Source organism: Microtus oregoni, unplaced genomic scaffold, assembly GCF_018167655.1.
Source record: "Microtus oregoni isolate MIOR12 unplaced genomic scaffold, Mior012 000121F_000, whole genome shotgun sequence".
Lineage (NCBI taxonomy): Eukaryota > Metazoa > Chordata > Mammalia > Rodentia > Cricetidae > Microtus > Microtus oregoni.
This window is the reverse complement of record NW_024544750.1, coordinates 1,072,034-1,090,858: the sequence shown is the minus strand read 5'-3', so window position 1 is coordinate 1,090,858 and position 18,825 is coordinate 1,072,034. Positions and strand designations below refer to the sequence as shown.

Genomic DNA, 18,825 nt, shown 5'->3' with positions numbered 1-18,825 from the left:
AATACCTTTGGATATTATCCCTGCCATCACCTAAGTTTCAAGCTCTTGCATTTGGGAACATTTGGAAGCAGCAGGCAACTCCTTTCTGTGCCACCACTAGTGTCTTAGTTTTTCCTTCTCTCAAAAGACTTGTTTCTCTTATTATCCATGTCAAGATAACCTTTATGTCATTTAAATCATTTTCATCAAAGGATTTGCTGCTTCCCCAGTGGGTTCTCACCTGCCCTGAACGCTCGCACTTTCTCTTCACTGACATCAAAGCATTCTGGCACAAAGGCAAGAGAGACAAATGATACTATGGTACTGTGATATTAATTATCAGCTCTTTTCTGATGATGTCAAGTTTTCCTAAGACAATGTTCTGCTCAGGGAGGTCCCATAAGAGTGAATCTTTAGGGAAGGCAGCAGGGAGCAAGAGTAGCTGTTGGGATCCCTGGAAGCCCGTGGAGTTGAGTACTTTATTGTTTGTTAGGTTTTTTTTTTTTTTTTTTTTTTTTTTTTGAGACAGGCTTTCTCTGTGTAGCTCTGGCTCTCCTAGAATTTGCTTTTTGACCTCGAATTCACAGAGATGCTCCTCTCTTTGCCTCCTGAGTGCTGAAACTAAAGGTGTGAGCCACCACCACCTGGGACTAAAAGTGTGTGCCGCCACCACCCACAGAATTGTGTTCTTGAATGATGATGGGAACAGATACAGGACCTACTATGATCTCAGGTTTCAGGAGGGGTAACAGGACCAGGATAAGGTTCAAGAATGGAAGAGGAGCCAGACAGGTGTTTGAGGTGTCCAGAACAGGGAGAAGTGGGCTGGAGAGCTAAGCCTCCAGCTTCCTATGTCTTCACGGCCATGAAGCCAACCAGCCAAGCTGGGTGATAGCATCAGTGAGACAACTATGAAAAGTACTCTTGGAGACAACATAGGTGTTTCTTCTCATTGTGGAGCCTGTGTCTGACCACCCATAATGCCTTGTGGCTGTCACTAAGGATGACTTTGGAGCATATAATTAGTCAAATATCAAATTGAATAATGACAGTCAAAGTCATTGTTGTCAACGGCGCTGCAACAGGACATTTTTGAAAAAGAATAACTTGTATACTTGAAACCTGGAGTTCAGTGCACCTTCAAGCACCATAAATCTTTCTGCTCTCTTTTGCTAACCATTCTGTCTTGATTAAAACAGCAAGCAGAGCCAGGCTGTGGTGGCGCACACCTTTAATCCCAGCACTCAGGAGGCAGAGGCAGGTGGATCTCGCTGAGTTTGTGACCAGTCTAGTCTATAAAAGCTAGTTCCAGGAAAGGCATCAAAGCTACACAGAGAAACTCTGTCTTTAAAGGAAAAAAACAACAAATAAATAAACAGTAAGCAGCTAACCATTCCTGGTTCTAAAAAGATAAAATGGATAATGGAACTAGACATCATTTTCATTTTGTTTTTATTCAGCCGACCTGCTGGGATTTATTTTAGACAAAAAGACCTAATTTTTATTTCATGACAAATTGCCTGATGCCTTAGGAAAGGTAAAACAAAGAGAAACGGAAGAGGGTTTGCTCCGCTAAGCTTAGTCTGATAGCATACAGAGGCTGTGGATTTGGCCAATTGTCAATGACTATTTTACTTCTATAAACAAATTATTTGAAAACCACTTTCGTGTCACCTGTAAAATGAAAATAGAATTAACTTCTGGAAAGTACATTACATGGAGCAGTTATCTGAAGTGGCCTGCTACATGGTACATCCTGATTCTTCCTCAGAATTTATTACCACACACATAATTACATGTTCTTGCCTAGAGGTCACCCTGGCCCAGTAGCTGGCTTCTCTCTTTGACAAAGGAATGAAAATATCTAAACTTCTTGTCTAGCTTATTACAGACAAAATAGAGAAAGATAAGACTGGCCCAATTATCTTTTAAAACAGCTAAAAGAGCTCATAGTAGACCCTCTAAGTCGTGTGAATGCTTTAGTGAGGAAACAAGTTTGAATTCTTAATTCTGTCATCTGGACAGTAGATAGGAAGATATCAATCATGCAGAATAGAAATGGCCCGAAAATATATAAGAAATTAAATTTTGACCATTTCACAACAATTCTAAAACTTATTTATCCAATCTTTCAGAATAGATAAAACATGAATCTAACACAGATACAAAATGATCAAGTCTGGCTTAGAACATACCTCAGTTGGTAGTAGCTGCCTAGCATGCACAAAGTCCTGGATTCAAGCCCTAGCAGTTCATACAACTGGTGTGGCGGCACATGCCTATATTGCTGACACTCAGGAGTTGGAGGCAAAAAGATTAGAAGTTCAGTGTCATCTTTGGCTCTATGGTGAGTTCAGGGCCAGCCTTGAACACACCACATTCTACCTCAAAAAGAAAAGAAAAATTTAAAATATATATTGGGGCTGGGAAGATAGCTCATTCAATCAGGTGAATTCAATGCAAGAAATAAGACATGAGTTCAATCCCCCAACACACACCTAAAAACACTAGGCACAATAGTGCATGCTTATTCTCCCAACACTGAGGAGGTAGAAATAGGCAGATTCCAGAGGCTCAAGCCAGCGATTCGCAGTTGCCATTAGAAGTTTAGTCTCAGGCTTCTGAGGAATGACACCTGGGGTTGACTTCTGGCCACACACCTGCACACACATGTAACTTTTTTCCTCATTCATTAAGAAAACTTCACATGTTACAGTTGTTTCTAAGGCAAAGTCAAACCTCAGATTTGTATCATTAAAGGACCACTAAGATGAACTGCAAGTGTTTTTTCAAACTAGGGATGGGAGAGCTCATTATCCCTGGGCCTAAAGGACACGCGTGCACTGTGCTTTCCAGTTCTTACAGTCCCAGAGTTTCCAGGTGACTCAGAAAATAAACAATGCTCAATTTTTGACAACCGAAATGACACAATGAGCAATTTCCCATTGAAATACAAAATAGCTCTTTAGTCTTCCCTCCATTTTTTAATAAAAAAAAATCTCAAAGAAACATTATTCTTGCTTACAAAATCCCAGCAATGACCTTATTAGAGCACTTTTTCCTCTTCTAGCAGGCTTCATGTGGGTTCCCAGGTGAAACGTGAAACTTTCTGGATGCTAGATAGCACAATCATTGACACAAATTTCCCCCACAATACTTACACATTTGAGAAAAATCTCTTTCAAAGTCCCCAAACATACTCAGCTGGTTGGACCCACCTGCGAGTGACTTTATTTACATACTTGAAATTTTGGGGGCCTTGTAAGCTTGGTACCATTCTGACTTTCTCAGTAGAGCTTTCGAAAAATTGATCCCAGAAAGGCAACCTTAAGTCTCTAAAACTGCATGCTCTTATCAAATTAAATGAATTTTGTTCTCAAACCTGACATAGCAGTTGAAAACTTGACAATCTAACAACTGTTCAATTAGATCCAGGTAACAATGAAGAGAGACTCTTGTTGCCTCTTCTTATGCCAAGTTACCTTGCCATTAGCATAATTATATTCAGTAAGAGCTTCCAAATTCTGGAGGAGTCAGACAAAGAGACAAAAAAAAGTAACTGTTTCAACTTTGAAAATCAAGATGGATGAATTAAAGTACTCAGCAGTGACTTTTTCCTTCATAAGGAGAACGAAGATCTGTAGCCACATTTTGAGATGAATGACTATGGGGAAAGTCAACAAGACGGTGACGTAACTTTCTAATATTCATAGACCTAAGGAATCGTAAAAAGAGAAAGAAAACATCCTGACATTTGGTACTCAAGCTTCACAGCTGCAGGAAGTGAAGACTACCCTTTGCAGGGAAGAGGCAGACTCCCAGTAAACTCTCCCAGTGTCTAAGTCCTCACAAAATTGCAGCCCACTTCTACAAACAGTGTGAAAAATGCACAATAATTGCCTTGGGAAAGGACCTTACATCATCTCCCAGTGAGCCACCAGGGTGCTGGAGCCAGAAGTTATCTCAACAAGGAGCTATTGTGTGAGCTGGCTATTGAATGGGTCAGAAATTCCTGCATTCTCCCCCTCTGTGGGAACCTGGAGAGCCTATTGCACTGGCTAAGGGATTAACTGCCTAAACCCAATCTGTCAGTAAGAGTGATTGTGAATGGAGCCCACTTAGCACCCTGCTCTGTAGGGTATGTGTGCTGTAACACAGCAGGGATTGCAAATACTGCTTTTCTAAACCAGATCAGCCTTTCTCTGTAACACAGGCAGCGTGGCCAGCAGCATGCAGACCCATGCCATGGCCAGGACTAAATGCAGGTGCCCATAAGATTTCCACCATCCCCTCCCCACTGCACTATGTATGCTCAGTGCCCCTTACTGGGAGGGTGATAGGGGCTACTATGGTTCCCATAGGCACGTGCTCAGGGGACCTTGAGCAACCTGAGAGCTCTGGCCATCACAGTAACAGCCAGGAGCACAAGCCCAAGAGACTGAGAGGAACTATGCCTGATTTCAGCTCTCTTCCTGCTCTTGGGTATACACCGAGTCAAGGGCGAAATGCCAGGCTTCACCAGCTTCCCAGAGGAAAAAGTCATGCTACGACACTCAGGCGAGGATCCTTCTTCATCAGTCTCCTGAGCATCTGGATAACAGGTCCATCTATCTCACCAGCAAGAACTCTTTTTCAGATGAGCACGTGATCTTACATTATCTATGTCAGGGATTCTAGGAAAACCAAAGCTCTGAATCCTTTATGAGAATTAACCAGTTTCCTTGAGGTGTTTTCTCCCATGGAAAACATGAATACAGGTTGGGTTCTTTCTATTGGCATCTTTTCATCACTTCCTCAGAACACTTTGACATAGATGCGATCTCATACTATGTACCACGTACTGACAGAATGTTTCTTCTTAAATGATCCTCTCAGGTCCTTACAAGTTTATGCCTCAGGGCTCTCAGACATTCAAAGTGAGAGTACATTGGGTCTTTTGGGCCAAGAGCCATTCTGCCTTAGGTCATTTTTTTCTTTGTAACAATAAGTCAGTGTTCACAGTAAGAGAGTATAAGAGAGCTTGGTTGGAATTTGTTCTTCCTACAAACAGTAGTTGAAATATAAGCAACTATTTTCACTTCTCTCTTCCTCAGATTACTATCTGTAAAGTACAAATTTAGTGTGCTGCTCTTTAGATGCCCCAAACTTTTAATATATGTACTCTAAAGTCGTCCTATTTACAGCTAACGTATTTCTCTTTTTCGTTGAAAGGCATCTGTCTCAGTTTCTTTTCTGGACTGGAGATAAAATACTCTGACGAAAGCAACTTAAGGGAGAAAGGGTCTGTTCATTTTGTTTGGATCAGAGTTTCATGGAATAGTCAGTCTGTCATAGTGGGGAAGCCATGGCAGCAAGAGTATGCTCATCATCCATCCACAGCCATAAGGGAGAACAACAGATGCACACATGCTAGTGCTTGGCTCCCTTTCTTCACTCCTACAGTTCATGACATGTCGTCTAGGGAACCGTGCCACCCACTTAAGCGCCAATCATTTCATCTTGGTTAACATAGTTAAAATAATCCCAGAGATTATTACTCAGAAGGCAATCTCTCAGGTGATTCTACATTTTTCAACCTGACAATTAAAATCAATCAGCACAATATTGTATATGTTTACAGTACATACAATGTGATGGGGTGATGATAATTTGATGAAGAACATAAATCTTCAGGTTAAGTAAATTCAATCAAATCAAGATAGAATACACATAGGTAAGCCATAAAAACCAACTATTGCATCACTCTGGGACTAGATACACATATGATAAAAACAGGAGTGAACTGAGATTTACCAAAATCCAGGATAGTCATTACATCTGGAAAGGAAAATGAAAAAGCTCATAATATATTAGTAAGTCTTATACTCAAACGCCTTATAGGGTGAATGGAGTTTTTTTGCTTTGGTTTGGTTTTTTTCGTCTTTTTGGTTTAGTTTTTCAAAACAGGGCTTCTTTGTATAGCCCTGACTTTCCCGGAACTTGCGTTGTAGACCAGGCTGGCCTCTAATGTCCTAAGATCCATCTACCTGTCTTCCGACTGCTGGATTAAAAGCGTGTGCCACCAACACCCAGCTGTGAATAGGTATTTTTGTTTCTAAATTACACACACACATACACACACACACACACACACAAATATATTTTGATAAGTAGAAAATTTATGAACTACTTCCATTATTGCCAAGGGGCATTTAGAAGTATTCCTCTCTTATTAATTTTCAGGAACATCTTGGGAAAGATGAAGAATATTTTTTCTTTAGATTATGAATAGAAAGCCGGGCGGTGGTGGCGCACGCCTTTAATCCCAGCACTTGGGAGGCAGAGGCAGGCGGATCTCTGTGAGTTCGAGACCAGCCTGGTCTACAAGAGCTAGTTCCAGGACAGGCCTCAAAACCACAGAGAAACCCTGTCTCGAAAAACCAAAAAAAAAAAAAAAAGATTATGAATAGAATTTAGCTATGAAGCATAGTCCCTTATCGGTTTTGTGCTTTCCTAACTTCTTATGAGGGGACATTCTCTTATGAGAATTTATTTTCCACACTAAATTCTGTATGAACAAATATTACATGTAAATCAGACAATTTAAAAACACATTTGCAACTTTCTAAAGCTAAGTGGTGAATATGCTACACCCTGTGTATGTTTTTGGTCCTGGCAATAACAATTTATTGAGAATTTTCTATGTGAACGACAGTTTAAAGCACTTTAGATGTACTAATTTTTTTAAATGATTAGAACTGCCATAAGGGCCAACGGAAGGAAAAGTTACCACAATAGCCTTTTCTGCACACACTCCTAAACCTGAGCAGCCCTGAAAACAGGTACCTTGCTGGTACTGAAATTGCAACCTTCTCCTTTAACTCTGAGCAGCGGGTGGGCGGGGCCATGTCCGCCAGTTTCCCAGCGCCTGCAGGCCGCCTTTAGGGCCTGTGGCGCGGAAATGCAAGCCCGGGCCACGTGATGGCGGGCGGCACTCTGGCTTCCCTAGAGCCGTCTCTATGGTATTCTCCCCAGCGCCCCCAGCCCCCTAGGATAGCGGCACGTGACCGGCCCGGGACTACGGCAGGTTCCCACGTGATCCTGGCCTGCAGTAGCGTGGCTGCTCTGAGGCTTCTGCGCTCCTGAAGGGCGGGCGCAGAAGTCAAGGCGGCCTCAGGCGGATTCTCACTGGTGGCGAGCTTGGGAAGAGCCCCCAGGCGGTGACCACTTTGCTTCTGCAGCTCGGGTCAGCTCATTCCGTTAGCTCAGCCTTAGCGGGCTGCACTGAGGCGGACCAAGTTCCCTTTGGGTCTGGAGCCCTTGGGGAGTGAGGCCCCAACTCGGGACCAACTCCTCAGCCACCTTGCCCTCCCTCCCCTCCATCTCTTCTTCGCACGCCACGAGTCGCTGGTCCCTTTGGGCTGGCCTGCTCGGCCGTGCAGGAGACTAAGTTCGGGGCGGTAAGGGTAACTGTGGGAAACGCGGCCCCCCAGTGGACAAAGGCGGAGGCAGGGCTAGAGCAGGGCCGCGGGCAGTGAGCAGAGGCAGTTGAGGAGGTGAGCCGGAAGACAAGAGTACTGCGCATTTAGAAGGCTCTGTGAAGGACTTGTTGCGCGATGGAAGAATCTGACTCCGAGAAAAAGACGGAGAAAGAGAATCTGGGCCCAAGAGTGGAGCCTCCACTCGGGGAACCGGAAGAATCGCTTGGGTGGGTGAAGGGTATATTATGTTGTACCTAGGAGGGAGGGTGTGCTAATTGGAAAGAGTATTGCGAACGGCAACAACCCCTAAGCTCCAGGGATAAATTGCTGTAATTTACCCGCATGGTTGATTGATATCATGCCCTTGATGATAGAGAAAAACGGAGACCTGAAACAGCCCTTTGCCTGAAGCTGAGATTCCTGGTTTCTGCGTAGTGCTCTAATTGAGGCAGTTCTGAGTTGTTTTGCGTTTTCTACAAAGGTGATTTGGTGATAGATATCACCTCGTTAGTGATAAAAAGGGGGAGAGGACCTTTACTGACCAATGACGTATAGTTTGATATGCCTGTTTGCGAGCTGCATTATGTGTACTTGGTGCCTTTAATGAATGAAATGTAGCTTGGAAGGACGATCGAAGGTCCAAAGATGCTTCCAGTTTTGAAAATGAGCTAAATTAAAAATATAGTATTCAAATTAAAAATATTGTTTGACTTCTAGAAGTGCACAGCGTATTGTGTTAGTTTTATGACAAATACCAGATCTTGAATTTAAATTGTTTTTGTTTCTAAATATGTCTTCCCAGGAAGCATCTCCTGAGCTAACGAAGGAAGCAGGGAACATAGACCCAGTTTTATAATTTAGAAAAATGAAGACTAATGAAACGAGGTCTCCTGCGTACTTAGCTGTTTTAAACAGTATTCTTCTGCTTCTCTCCGTTTACTTGCCTTTTTTTTTTTTAAACAAATTTCTAAGGCAATTAGATCATGGAAACACTGTCTTTTGGTTTATATCTACAGGTGGGCAATGCCAAACGCAGCCATGAAGAAAAAGGTAAGATGTGTTAGGTACATTAGGATTAGAAACATGAAGAAAAAGGTAAGAAGTCCCAGTCCAGGAAATCTGTCTTTTCCTGAACTATGGCAATAACTTATATGGTCTTTTGGACTCTCATCCCTTTATTTACTGCCAGATTCCCTTTGTCTAAAATTATGGAGTCATGGAGTCAAGCCATATACAACTATTACACAGCCCTCTGCGTGCACATTGATTCTTTAACACAAATCAAATGTTCCATGTGTTTTGCTAGCTGGAATTGAATGTTCTTTGCTTTGCACTTTTATTGGGACTTAGTTATTATCCCTAAGACTGTAGCTCTGAAGCAAATTTCTTGACCTTTGTGAGATTTCGTGCCATCTGTGAAGGGGTCATAACCCTCCCAAGACTATTAGGAACTTTACATGAGTAAACTCCCTGTAGAGCTCAAATATAATTATCCTTGCCTTTTCATGAAAAGGCCTAATACTTTTAGCCTGACTTCATCTAAAATTTAATTCTGTGCCTTAAGTTTGCTAGGAAGATGTTTTTGATGAAATGTCTGAAGTTGCTATCAACAAGCATGCCTAAAAATGCCAGAAATCTCTACATGATTAGGAGCAAAAATTAGAAACAATTGAAAATCTCAAAAATGATTAGGAGCAAAAATTAGAAACAATTGAAAATCTCAAAAAACTGCGAAAAGAGAAAAAGGGTAAAACTTTATTTGATTTAAACATTCTACAGTGTACATGCATTAAAAAATCAGTTTGTACCCTCAGAAATATATAGTTATTGTTTTCAATTACATTGTTTTGCAAAGGACGGGAAAACTTCCATACTAATTTTAGACTGGCTAAGCAGTTACATTTTCTTAGGGAGGTAAAGCTATAAATTGTTGGATTGAATAAATCCATTTTCATTAATGTTCCTTATATTTCATTAATGTTCCTTGTAATCAGACATTTCAATAAAATATATTGGGACTGAAGGTAGAGACTAGGTATCCCTTTCATTTGAAAATGAGACGGTTATGAGAATTGTATTTCATCATTTTTATGTTTAGAAGGACTCTTTGAAAGTCTTTTTAAAATTATTTTATTTAGTCTGCACACCAACCACAGTTTCTCCTCCCTCCCCTCCTCCTCTCCTCCTCCCCCACTCTCCATTCACTCCACAGAAAGGGTAAGGCCTCCTGTGGTGAGTCAACAAAGCCTGGCACACCAAGGACCAGGCCCCTCCCCCCTGTATCAAGACTGAGCATGGTAACCCACCAAAAAGTCAGTTCATGTTCCAGGGATAAATCCTGGTCCCACTGCCACGGGCCCCACAGAAAAACCAAGCCACACAACAGTTACCCACATTCAGAGGGCCTAGTTTGGTCCCATACAGGCTTCCCAGCTTTCTGTCCGGAGTGTTAGCAGTCTCTGTGGGCTTCCCCATTGTGATCTCGACCCCCTGCTCCCTGCTCATTTAACCCTCCTCCCTCTCTTCCACTGGACTCCTGGGAGCTCAGCCCAGTGCTTGGCTGTGGATCTCTACTTCTGCTTCCATCAGTTACTAGATGAAGGTTCTATGATAACAATTAGGGTAGTCCTCAATCTGATCACAGGGGAAGGCCAGTTTAGGTACCCACTCCACTATTGCTAGGAGTCTTAACTGGGATCATCCTTGTGGTTTCCTGGCAGTTTCCCTAGCCCCAGGGTTCTCTCTAACCCCATAATTCTCCCTCTATCAAAATATTGCTCTCATTGCTCTCCCTCTCCATCCTTCCCCCAACTGGACCATCCTGGTCCCTGATGTTCTCATCTCCCTACAGTTCCCCTCTACCCACCCCCACCCCAGTTTACCCGGGAGATCTTGTCTATTTGAAAGTCATTTAGTGCAAGAATATGTGGCATTATTCGCAGGTTAAATCCTAACACAAGAAAGATGTGTATCAGGTCTTGCTTTCAGACAGTTGTCATTGCATTTTAGTTTTAATGGCTTGTTCATTTTTTGATGAAAATACTTCAAGCTTTTGTTACATATTAGGCACTGAAGATAAAAAAAAAAGGGCACAAAGGATACAAAGAGACTCCCTCTGTCCTTCAACAGTTTGAACTCCTGAGAAGAGTTCCCAAAACAAGGGACTGCAGAGCTTTATGGTCTGCAATGATATAGTAAGACCACTAGAGGGCAGGCAAGATACCTAAGTCAGCCTACGGCTGTGGTTCTCAGCCTTCTTAATGCCTTGACCCTTTGATACAGTTCCTCATGTTGTGGTGAGCCCCAACCCTAAAATTATTTTTGTTGCTACTTCAAAACTAATTTTGCTATTGTTGTGAATCACTACATAAATAACTGTGTTTTCCAATGGTCTTAGGCAACCTCTGTGAAAGAGTCATTCAAACACCCTGTGGGGTTCACACCCCACACGTTGAGAACCACTGGCCTAAGGCATTTGGGTCAGAGAAACTATGGGGAGGATACTGGGGATTGAACCCAGGGTTTCACTTGTAGGAGGTAAATACCCTAGTACTGAGGCACATCCCCAGCTCCAGAGAAAATTCCTGAGATGATTGTTAAAGCAAGTGTTGAAGTGGGACTTAGTTGAAAGAAGACTAAAGGATGGTAGAGAATACAGAGTGAATACAGACATAGTCAGGACTCCCTAGAGGGCTGGAAACAAAGAGACTATTTGCCATTCAGTTAAATGTGACTGGATACTAACAGTTCTGGGCTAGGAGAATCAGGAGGTGAAGACAGAAGAAGATAAGCTAAACCAAGAATGACCTTGTGTGTAATTTTAAGTGCCCAATTTTGTAGGACATAGGAAAGCTAAAAAGAAAAGACAAAAAACTGATTGAAAAAAAGTTATAGAAAGATGCGAAAGGGATGAGATCATGGGCTGGAATAAAAAGAACTGATCTTGAACAGAGAAGTAGGAGGAGCTTCTCAGTTACTCTGAAAGCTGCTAGTTGGGTCAATGTATGTACAACCTTGAATTATCGGAGAATAGGGTTAGTTTCCTATTAAGATGATAGTTTTCTTTTTTTAAATTATCTTAATTATTTGCTCTTTCAAGATTTATTTTTATGTGCATTATTTATTTTTCTGTTGTCTGTGGGAGGGTGTCAGATCCCCTGGAACTGTAGTAACAGTTGTTAGCTGCCATGTAGGTCCTGGGAATTGAACCTAGGTCCTGTGGAAGAGCACTCAGTGCTCTTAACTGCTGAAACATCTCTCCAGCAAGATGGCATTTTTCTAACATTGTTCTAAATAAATATTATGTATAATAACAAGGAACTGCACAGATGGCTCAGTGGTTAAGAGCATATACTGCTCTTCCTGAGGACCTACCTGAGTTTGATTCCCAGCAACCCCTTCAGGTGGCCTTAAAACTGCCTGTCATTGCAGCTCCTAGGGGACCTCACATCTCTGATATCTGCAGGTGCTTGCATTCATTCTTGTGCACATACCTTCCACACACATATGCAAAATTAGAATAATAGAAATAAATCTTTAAAAAATATTATGCATAATAACAAACTCATTGACATTGTATTGCTAAAATGATGTGCCCCTGGTAGCAGGTAAGTGCTTGGCATTTGGATTGTTATTTGGGGGAAGAGTTGAACTAATTACAGGTGTCCATACTGGTCATTGGTACTTACACTTCAGTAAAATGCCAGCTACAGAGGACAAATGGATCCCTTTACACTAGATTTGCACTAGATTACTAACATTTTTCCTTTGTCTTTAGGTGCTGTTAATGGGTAAAAGTGGATCTGGTAAGACCAGCATGAGGTCTATTATCTTTGCCAATTATATTGCCAGAGACACACGTCGCCTTGGTGCAACAAGTAAGATGTTTCATCTTATTGTAAAGCAAGGTGACCTTGGCTATTAATAATCTGCATAACACACTTGATTGCAGCAGCTTCGGAATGCACAGGTTGATGAATTTGCTTTGGAGCATGCTTTCCCCTTTTGCATTTCTCTTCAGAATGCGTGGCCTAATTCTGGTTATTTTTTCTCACTATCCTTGGGAGCTGCTCTCTTTTCTAGGTTGCTTGCAAAATGGGATGTTCTTAGCTAACTTTTTGTGTATCCTGCTGTTTCTTAGGCAAGAATAGGGACCCTTTGCCTGCTTATTTTGTGGGGAGAATGTTTGTTTGTAACTTTTTATACAAAGAGGAACATTATAGGCATTAGCTAGCATGCAGTAAAACTGAAGATGTTTTTAATGCAAAAGTTGGTCCTTGTCCTTATTAAAGGAAAAACTTGGGAATGGTAAGGAGTTCTATACTCTGCCATTTCTCTTTCTTTACACACCTATAGCTTCTCTTTGGAACATCTACTCTGAGTTGGGAAATAACTTCTTAATAGCACTTTGTGACTAGACTATTAGTATAGACTTCTGGGCTAGCAGAACAATGAATCAAGAATCCTGTGAGTACCTTATACTGAATCAGATTGCTATTTCATTCTGAAGCGTCTAAACATTTCTGAAGTCTGCTTTGTTCTTGGCTTCTGGCTGAGGAAGGCATCACTCTTCCTAGACTTCAGAGATTTCAGTCTGGGTTTCTAGCATCTTTAGTTTGTTTAGCGACGTTAGCATTGTTCTATAAGGTGTCCCAATCTGATTTTAAGAATAACAAACATCTTTTAAGCACATTATGCTCCAGACTCTGAGATATAAAGAAAAAGGAACTTTATTTCTGTTTGAGGTTGGTGTATAGTGTAGACTTCTATAATTTGAGCAGAAACTTGGTGATTAGAAAGCTGTTTCCGCTGGGCGGTGGTAGTGCAACACATTTAATCCCAGCACTCGGAAGGCAGAGGCAGGCAGATCTCTGTCAATTCGAGGCCAGCCTGGTCTACAGAGCTAGTTCCAGCACAGGCACCAAAGCTAAAGAGAAACCATGTCATAAAAAATGAAAAAAGAAAGAAGGAAGGAAGGAAGGAAGGAAGGAAGGAAGGAAGGAAAGAAAGAAAGAAAGAAAGAAAAGAAAGCTGTTTCCTAGATAGAGTTCCAAGTCTACTTTTTTTTTTCTATTCTGTTCTCTACACGTATTTGAGAAAACAGAATATCTCAATTTATCTTATTCATTCCCTGCCTCCGAAATTTTGTTATCCTTACTTTAAAACATCTCTGGTTCCTCATTTGACATAATTTTGAATGTTTTTAAGGACTTGTTCAAACTTGTCACTATTTTTCTTATATGACATGAATGCAGATGTGGTTTTATCAGAGCAAGGCAGGCCTACTACATCTCTTATTTGGGGCATTCCTTTGCTGTCAGTATGGTGAAACTCTACCTTCTTGTTTTGAAACACCCTTCATTTTACAGAATTGTAATAAAAGCCCCAATTCGTATTTGCATATATCTTATTCAAGCGTACACATCGTTTGGTTTTTGCACAGTTCATCATTTGAACTTAGTAGTGAATCCTTATATTAAATGGCTCATGTTTAATTTAGAATCCAAGCCATTGGATTAGTTTTCTTATGCATAATAAAAAAGGACTTCATATTTTCATTGTAACTACTTATTCTCTCACTTGATGTGGTTCTTATCCTTCATAGTTATATACAGTTTTATTGATAAGTATCTCAGTTACTGTAAAAATGATGGTCCAGATAGTTTCCTATGGCTTGTAACACTTGTAGAGCTGGTTTCTACCCTCTAAAAAGTATACTCGTCCAAATGTTTTCCTGTGTCTTGATTTGATACATTCAAACTTTGTCTTCCATATTAAATAGATAGGCCTCCTATCTGTGTGTTTTTAGTAGAGTAGAGATGCTTATTGAAGTACTATGACTTTTGTTCTTGCTCTCATTTACTTTAGTTTTCATATTACCTTTATTCTAACAGGTAATGAAAGTATAACTTAAAAATTAATCACATTCTGGTATTAAGTGTCAGACGGGATATTAGTCTCTGCTCTTCTCTTTATTATGACACAGCCTGTTTATATTTCCACTACTCAATTCCTAGAAGACATTTTCTTCTTATTTTAAATCCTACACATTTTGTTGAAACATCTTTTCTTAGTACCACTGATTTCCGTTTCTAACTAATCAACAGTTGGTTTATGACACTGAATCCAACGTATAGTTTCATAGCAAGATTTTCACAACTATTGAAACTGCTGAAAATAATGTTGATATAATTCAGCAGCATTATAAGCATAATGTTGCCCATTATATAATCCTGTTCATTAGAATAGGCTATTTATTCAACAAGTATATACCTAGCAGTGTCTCTTGCCAGACTGTTAGTAGGATAGGGCACTTGCTCCTAAGAATATGTAAAGTAGTATATTGGTTGGTTAATATTTCCTGAATTTCCTTAAAGAGAGTATAAATATAATGAAAAATATTAGTATTAATGTTTTAGCATATCATCAAAAACTGGTTTGTCACTAATGAAGACAGATCTGTGTTTGTTGCTAAATATATAGACGAGTTCGGTTTATATAGTGCATTGCTTTTTATTTGTTATTTTTTTTTCTATAAAGGTAGTAAAAAGAGTACTACTTTTACAATGTTGTTTGACTTAAATGTGTTAGTGTTTTTCTGATTTTTCATTCCTAAAATATGTTGTTTTATTTTGTTAAATTTAAAGCCTCCTGCATTTTGAAATTTGAAATAAAGAAGAAACCATGATGTAATTAATTCACTAGGCAGATGTTAAAATTATTTGTTGGGATGGTAAATTTGCCACTAAAATGATTATGAAGTATTTTAATATCAAACACTGTTGACGGCTCCAAGATTTTCTAAATTCTCAAAATTCTTTTCTCTTGGCTTTTTATTTAATGCTTTATTGCCCTGATTTTCTTCCTTTATCTTTAAACAACCTTCCCTGCTTTTTAAAAATGATAATCTTTATCATAATGTTTTCTTCTTTCTGCCCCGTAAGTGTAAGTGATTCCCCAACGCTCCGTTCTTTATTCTTTTCAGTTGCTCTCATGATAACAGAGCAGGAAGGTTATAAAGAACCATAGGGACACACAGTAATATAACATTTAATCCGGAAGCAGGAAATGGGATTTATATGTAAAATGTCGTATAAGCCAAGCTTGACATATAAGATAGTCAACCTATGAAAGAATTTTAAACAATAAAAAGTAACATGATCAGAGCTACAGTTTTAATTCAAAATACTTGTGAAAGCTTCAAGTGTTATTTAAATATAAAAAGTCTACTTTGTTCTTTATTGTCAAGCCACTTTCCTAGAGACAACCACCATTAGTGCTTCTCAGATTACCATTCTGACCCTCTGCTCAGTGCATACAATTATGCATGCACAGACATGGTCTTTTTAAAGAATGGTATAAAACTCAGCAATTTGGAGGAATTACTATATGTGTAATGTGGATGGAAGTTTAGAGTGATGGAAGAGTAGAAAAAGGTACCATCTGTAAGCCAGAGTGCTAGTTTTCACTGAACTGGTGGCTGGATCTCAGAATTTTCAAGATTTTGGAACCGTGAGAAGTAATTTCTATAATTTTAAAAAACTTTGAGAAATGGCAGGGGCTTGATTTGGACTAGGGTAGTGGTAGTCGATATGGTACAAAGCTAGAATGTTGGGGGATATGCTTGGTGACAGAGTCAACAGAACTTTCTGGGGAACTTGAAGAGAATTATAAGGGAAAAGAAGACTTGAAGGATGAGAGGTTTTCGACTAGGCGGCTGGTTACATTCACCAAGGTGGAGCCAACTGAAAGGAGAGCTGAATTACATTTAATAGATTCCATTTGGAATGCTTATAGTACAGACAGAACACATTGAGAAATCAGTACTGGTGTTACCTAGTTAGTGTCCAGATGATAAAGTAATATTATATGACAGTTATCTTGTCTTGGGGAAAAATGTTTTGATGAGAAGGTGGCCACTGTTAGAGTCCCAAAGAACCCTAACATTTAAGGGACAGAAAGAAGAATAAGAGTCCATGAGGGAGGATCTTCCACAGAGTTTGTAGATGTGATGCCAGAGACCAAGAGAAGAGAATTATTTTTGAGGAGAAGTGAGTAGTCAACAGTGTCATGCTGCAGAAAGTAAGGACTAAAACGTGCACTCTGTGCTATGGGAGTAGAAACCTGATTTCTATCCCATATGCCCCATATTAAGTCATTGAATCCTGTCACTGCTTTTGTTATTGTCTTTCCCTTTCTCAGTAGCACTTCTTTCCATTTTTTTTTTAGTACTAGACCGTATACATAGTCTTCAAATTAATAGCAGTTTGAGCACCTACTCTCTCGTAGACTCTGTTGGAAATACAAAGACATGTAAGATATGATTTCTTTTTCAAGGAGGGGGAAGTAAAGGGTAAAGGGGAAGTAGTTTGTGCATCTACTATGTGCCAGGCACTTTTATGTATATAGCTCTTTGAATCCTCATAGCAATCCTGGGAGGTCAGTACTATGTTCCTTCCTTCCTTTTCCCAGAAGTGGAAGCTAATTCTAAAAGCTTTCATGACTTGCGCAAAGTCATACAGAGGTAGCACTGTCATATAAACTAAAGTCTGTTTGACTTTACAATCTGTATGATGTACATTATCATGAATGGTTTTTGTCTATATATTATGAAATTGTATAAAAGTAGATAGCAAAAAAAAGTAGATAGCAGTTGGTTTAGGTAACAGCTTGGGGATAGACACAGGAAATATTTCAATGTGACTGAGTTGACTAGCACATAAATTATATAGAATGAAATTGTTAGATTGTGAAAAATATTCATGGTAAAATCTTAAATTATTCCTTCTTGAGGTTTTTAGTGCCTGGCAGAGAGTAGTTGCTTAATAAATGTTTGAATGAGTTCAGCTTATGGTAAGTGGGATTTTTGTCAGGCAAGGAGAACTTTTGGAGGAGGTGGGAATTAGTTTGGATTTTAGAATTACCTTTGAAAGGAAGAAGGGATGGCACTTTGTAGCAAAAGATGGAAAAGGTAATGGGTTGTAGGAGGGAACCATTAAGCAGAGGTCGCAAACAGCCTATGTGCTGGAGAAGGCCGATGGTTGTGCTTTCTTTGACTTTGTGCATTGTTTTAGAACAATTTGAACTTATAATCTCCTGTAAAAGTTTTCATAAAAATCTAGAATTCAAGCTACTACTTAAAATGTTGAAGATCTAGTAAACCTGAGCCAGTAGTAATTTTGCATGGCAAATGAACAAGATTTGAGTAACTATCAACCTCTGTGAGCCCATGGTAGATGTTTACCATCACGTTTAGCTAGCTTAAATGGTATAGGTTTGCTCACATGGCCTGATTTAGCAAGTTTGCGACCCCTGAATGTGAAATATGTTGGGGGGTGGGGAGGTAGTAGGGTTGGGAGGACTATGAATAAAACATAATAGGTTGAAGTGAAATGATTTGTTAATGGGAATTTCTGGGGATTATAAAGGTAGATTGGAAGCCAAAGTGAAGGACCTTGAGTGAAGGACCATTAAATATGTAGGGGCCATTTAAAGTGTTTTGAATGGGGAGTGATATGTTCAAAGTAGTGTTAAGAAGATGAACCTTGCAGTAGCCTAATGGATGATGTAAGTAAGGCTTTCTTGTAGTGTAGGCATGAGATAGTAAGGGCCCTCCTTGATGTTGAATGATAGAATATGAAATAAAGAATGAAATTAAGAGATACTAAAAATGATTCAAAAAGAATTGAGCATGGTCAGGTGAGTCAAAATTAGGAAAATCAATAAAGTCATTAACTGCTGAGGAAATCAGTACAGAAGTTAGTTTTGTTATGTTTTATGTTTGTTTTCTGTCTTTAATTTTTTTGAGGAAAGTTGGAGAAAGAAGGTGGGGTTGGGAAGATCTGTTAAATGGTGTATGTCACTGTCTTGCGTGTTAAAACTTAACATTAATATTATAATTGGGGAATGTTTCTGCTTTGGGTACTAAACTACTGAAATTTAAAAATTACTGACACAAGGCAATCCTTTAGCTTAGGGTAGTGTAAATGCCTACCTTGCCACTAAACCACATGACTAAGCTGAAAATCGCCTTCTTGTTATGGCTTTGAGCATTTCACTCCACTTTGGTCCTTCTAAACACCATGGGTTAGTGGTTTTTATTTTCTTTCTGATCCTAATGGTCTTTACTGCAAATACTAGATTTGTAACATTTATCTTCCAGTTGATGTAGAGCATTCTCATGTTCGATTTCTGGGAAACCTGGTTTTGAACCTGTGGGATTGTGGTGGGTAAGTACTATGTGCCTACTTGTTTGTGAAGCTGATAGCAATAATGATGTCATCAAGTATAATCAACTATACCTAGAATAACTATTATATTCATAGATCCCCTGCCTAAAAATATTTCAGAATTGTCAGTTGATTAGTAAAGATGTGTTTTGTACAAC

At 39.7% G+C, this 18,825-nt stretch overlaps 1 protein-coding gene across 2 annotated transcripts in view; it reads left to right on the top strand.

Moving 5' to 3' along the window:
• The first annotated feature begins 7,025 nt into the window (after positions 1–7,025).
• Positions 7,026–18,825, top strand: part of Rragb (Ras related GTP binding B) — a 34,099-nt gene continuing 22,299 nt past the window's right edge. The window contains exons 1-5 of one of the 2 annotated variants that reach the window (XM_041646116.1): positions 7,028–7,666; positions 8,456–8,489; positions 12,217–12,316; positions 16,668–16,751; positions 18,601–18,667. In XM_041646116.1, the coding sequence (XP_041502050.1) occupies positions 7,575–7,666; positions 8,456–8,489; positions 12,217–12,316; positions 16,668–16,751; positions 18,601–18,667 (377 nt within the window). In that variant the 5' untranslated portion in view covers positions 7,028–7,574. Of the gene's footprint in view, positions 7,667–8,455; positions 8,490–12,216; positions 12,317–16,667; positions 16,752–18,600; positions 18,668–18,825 lie in introns of both variants that reach the window. The other variant, XM_041646117.1, reaches the window with a different exon arrangement.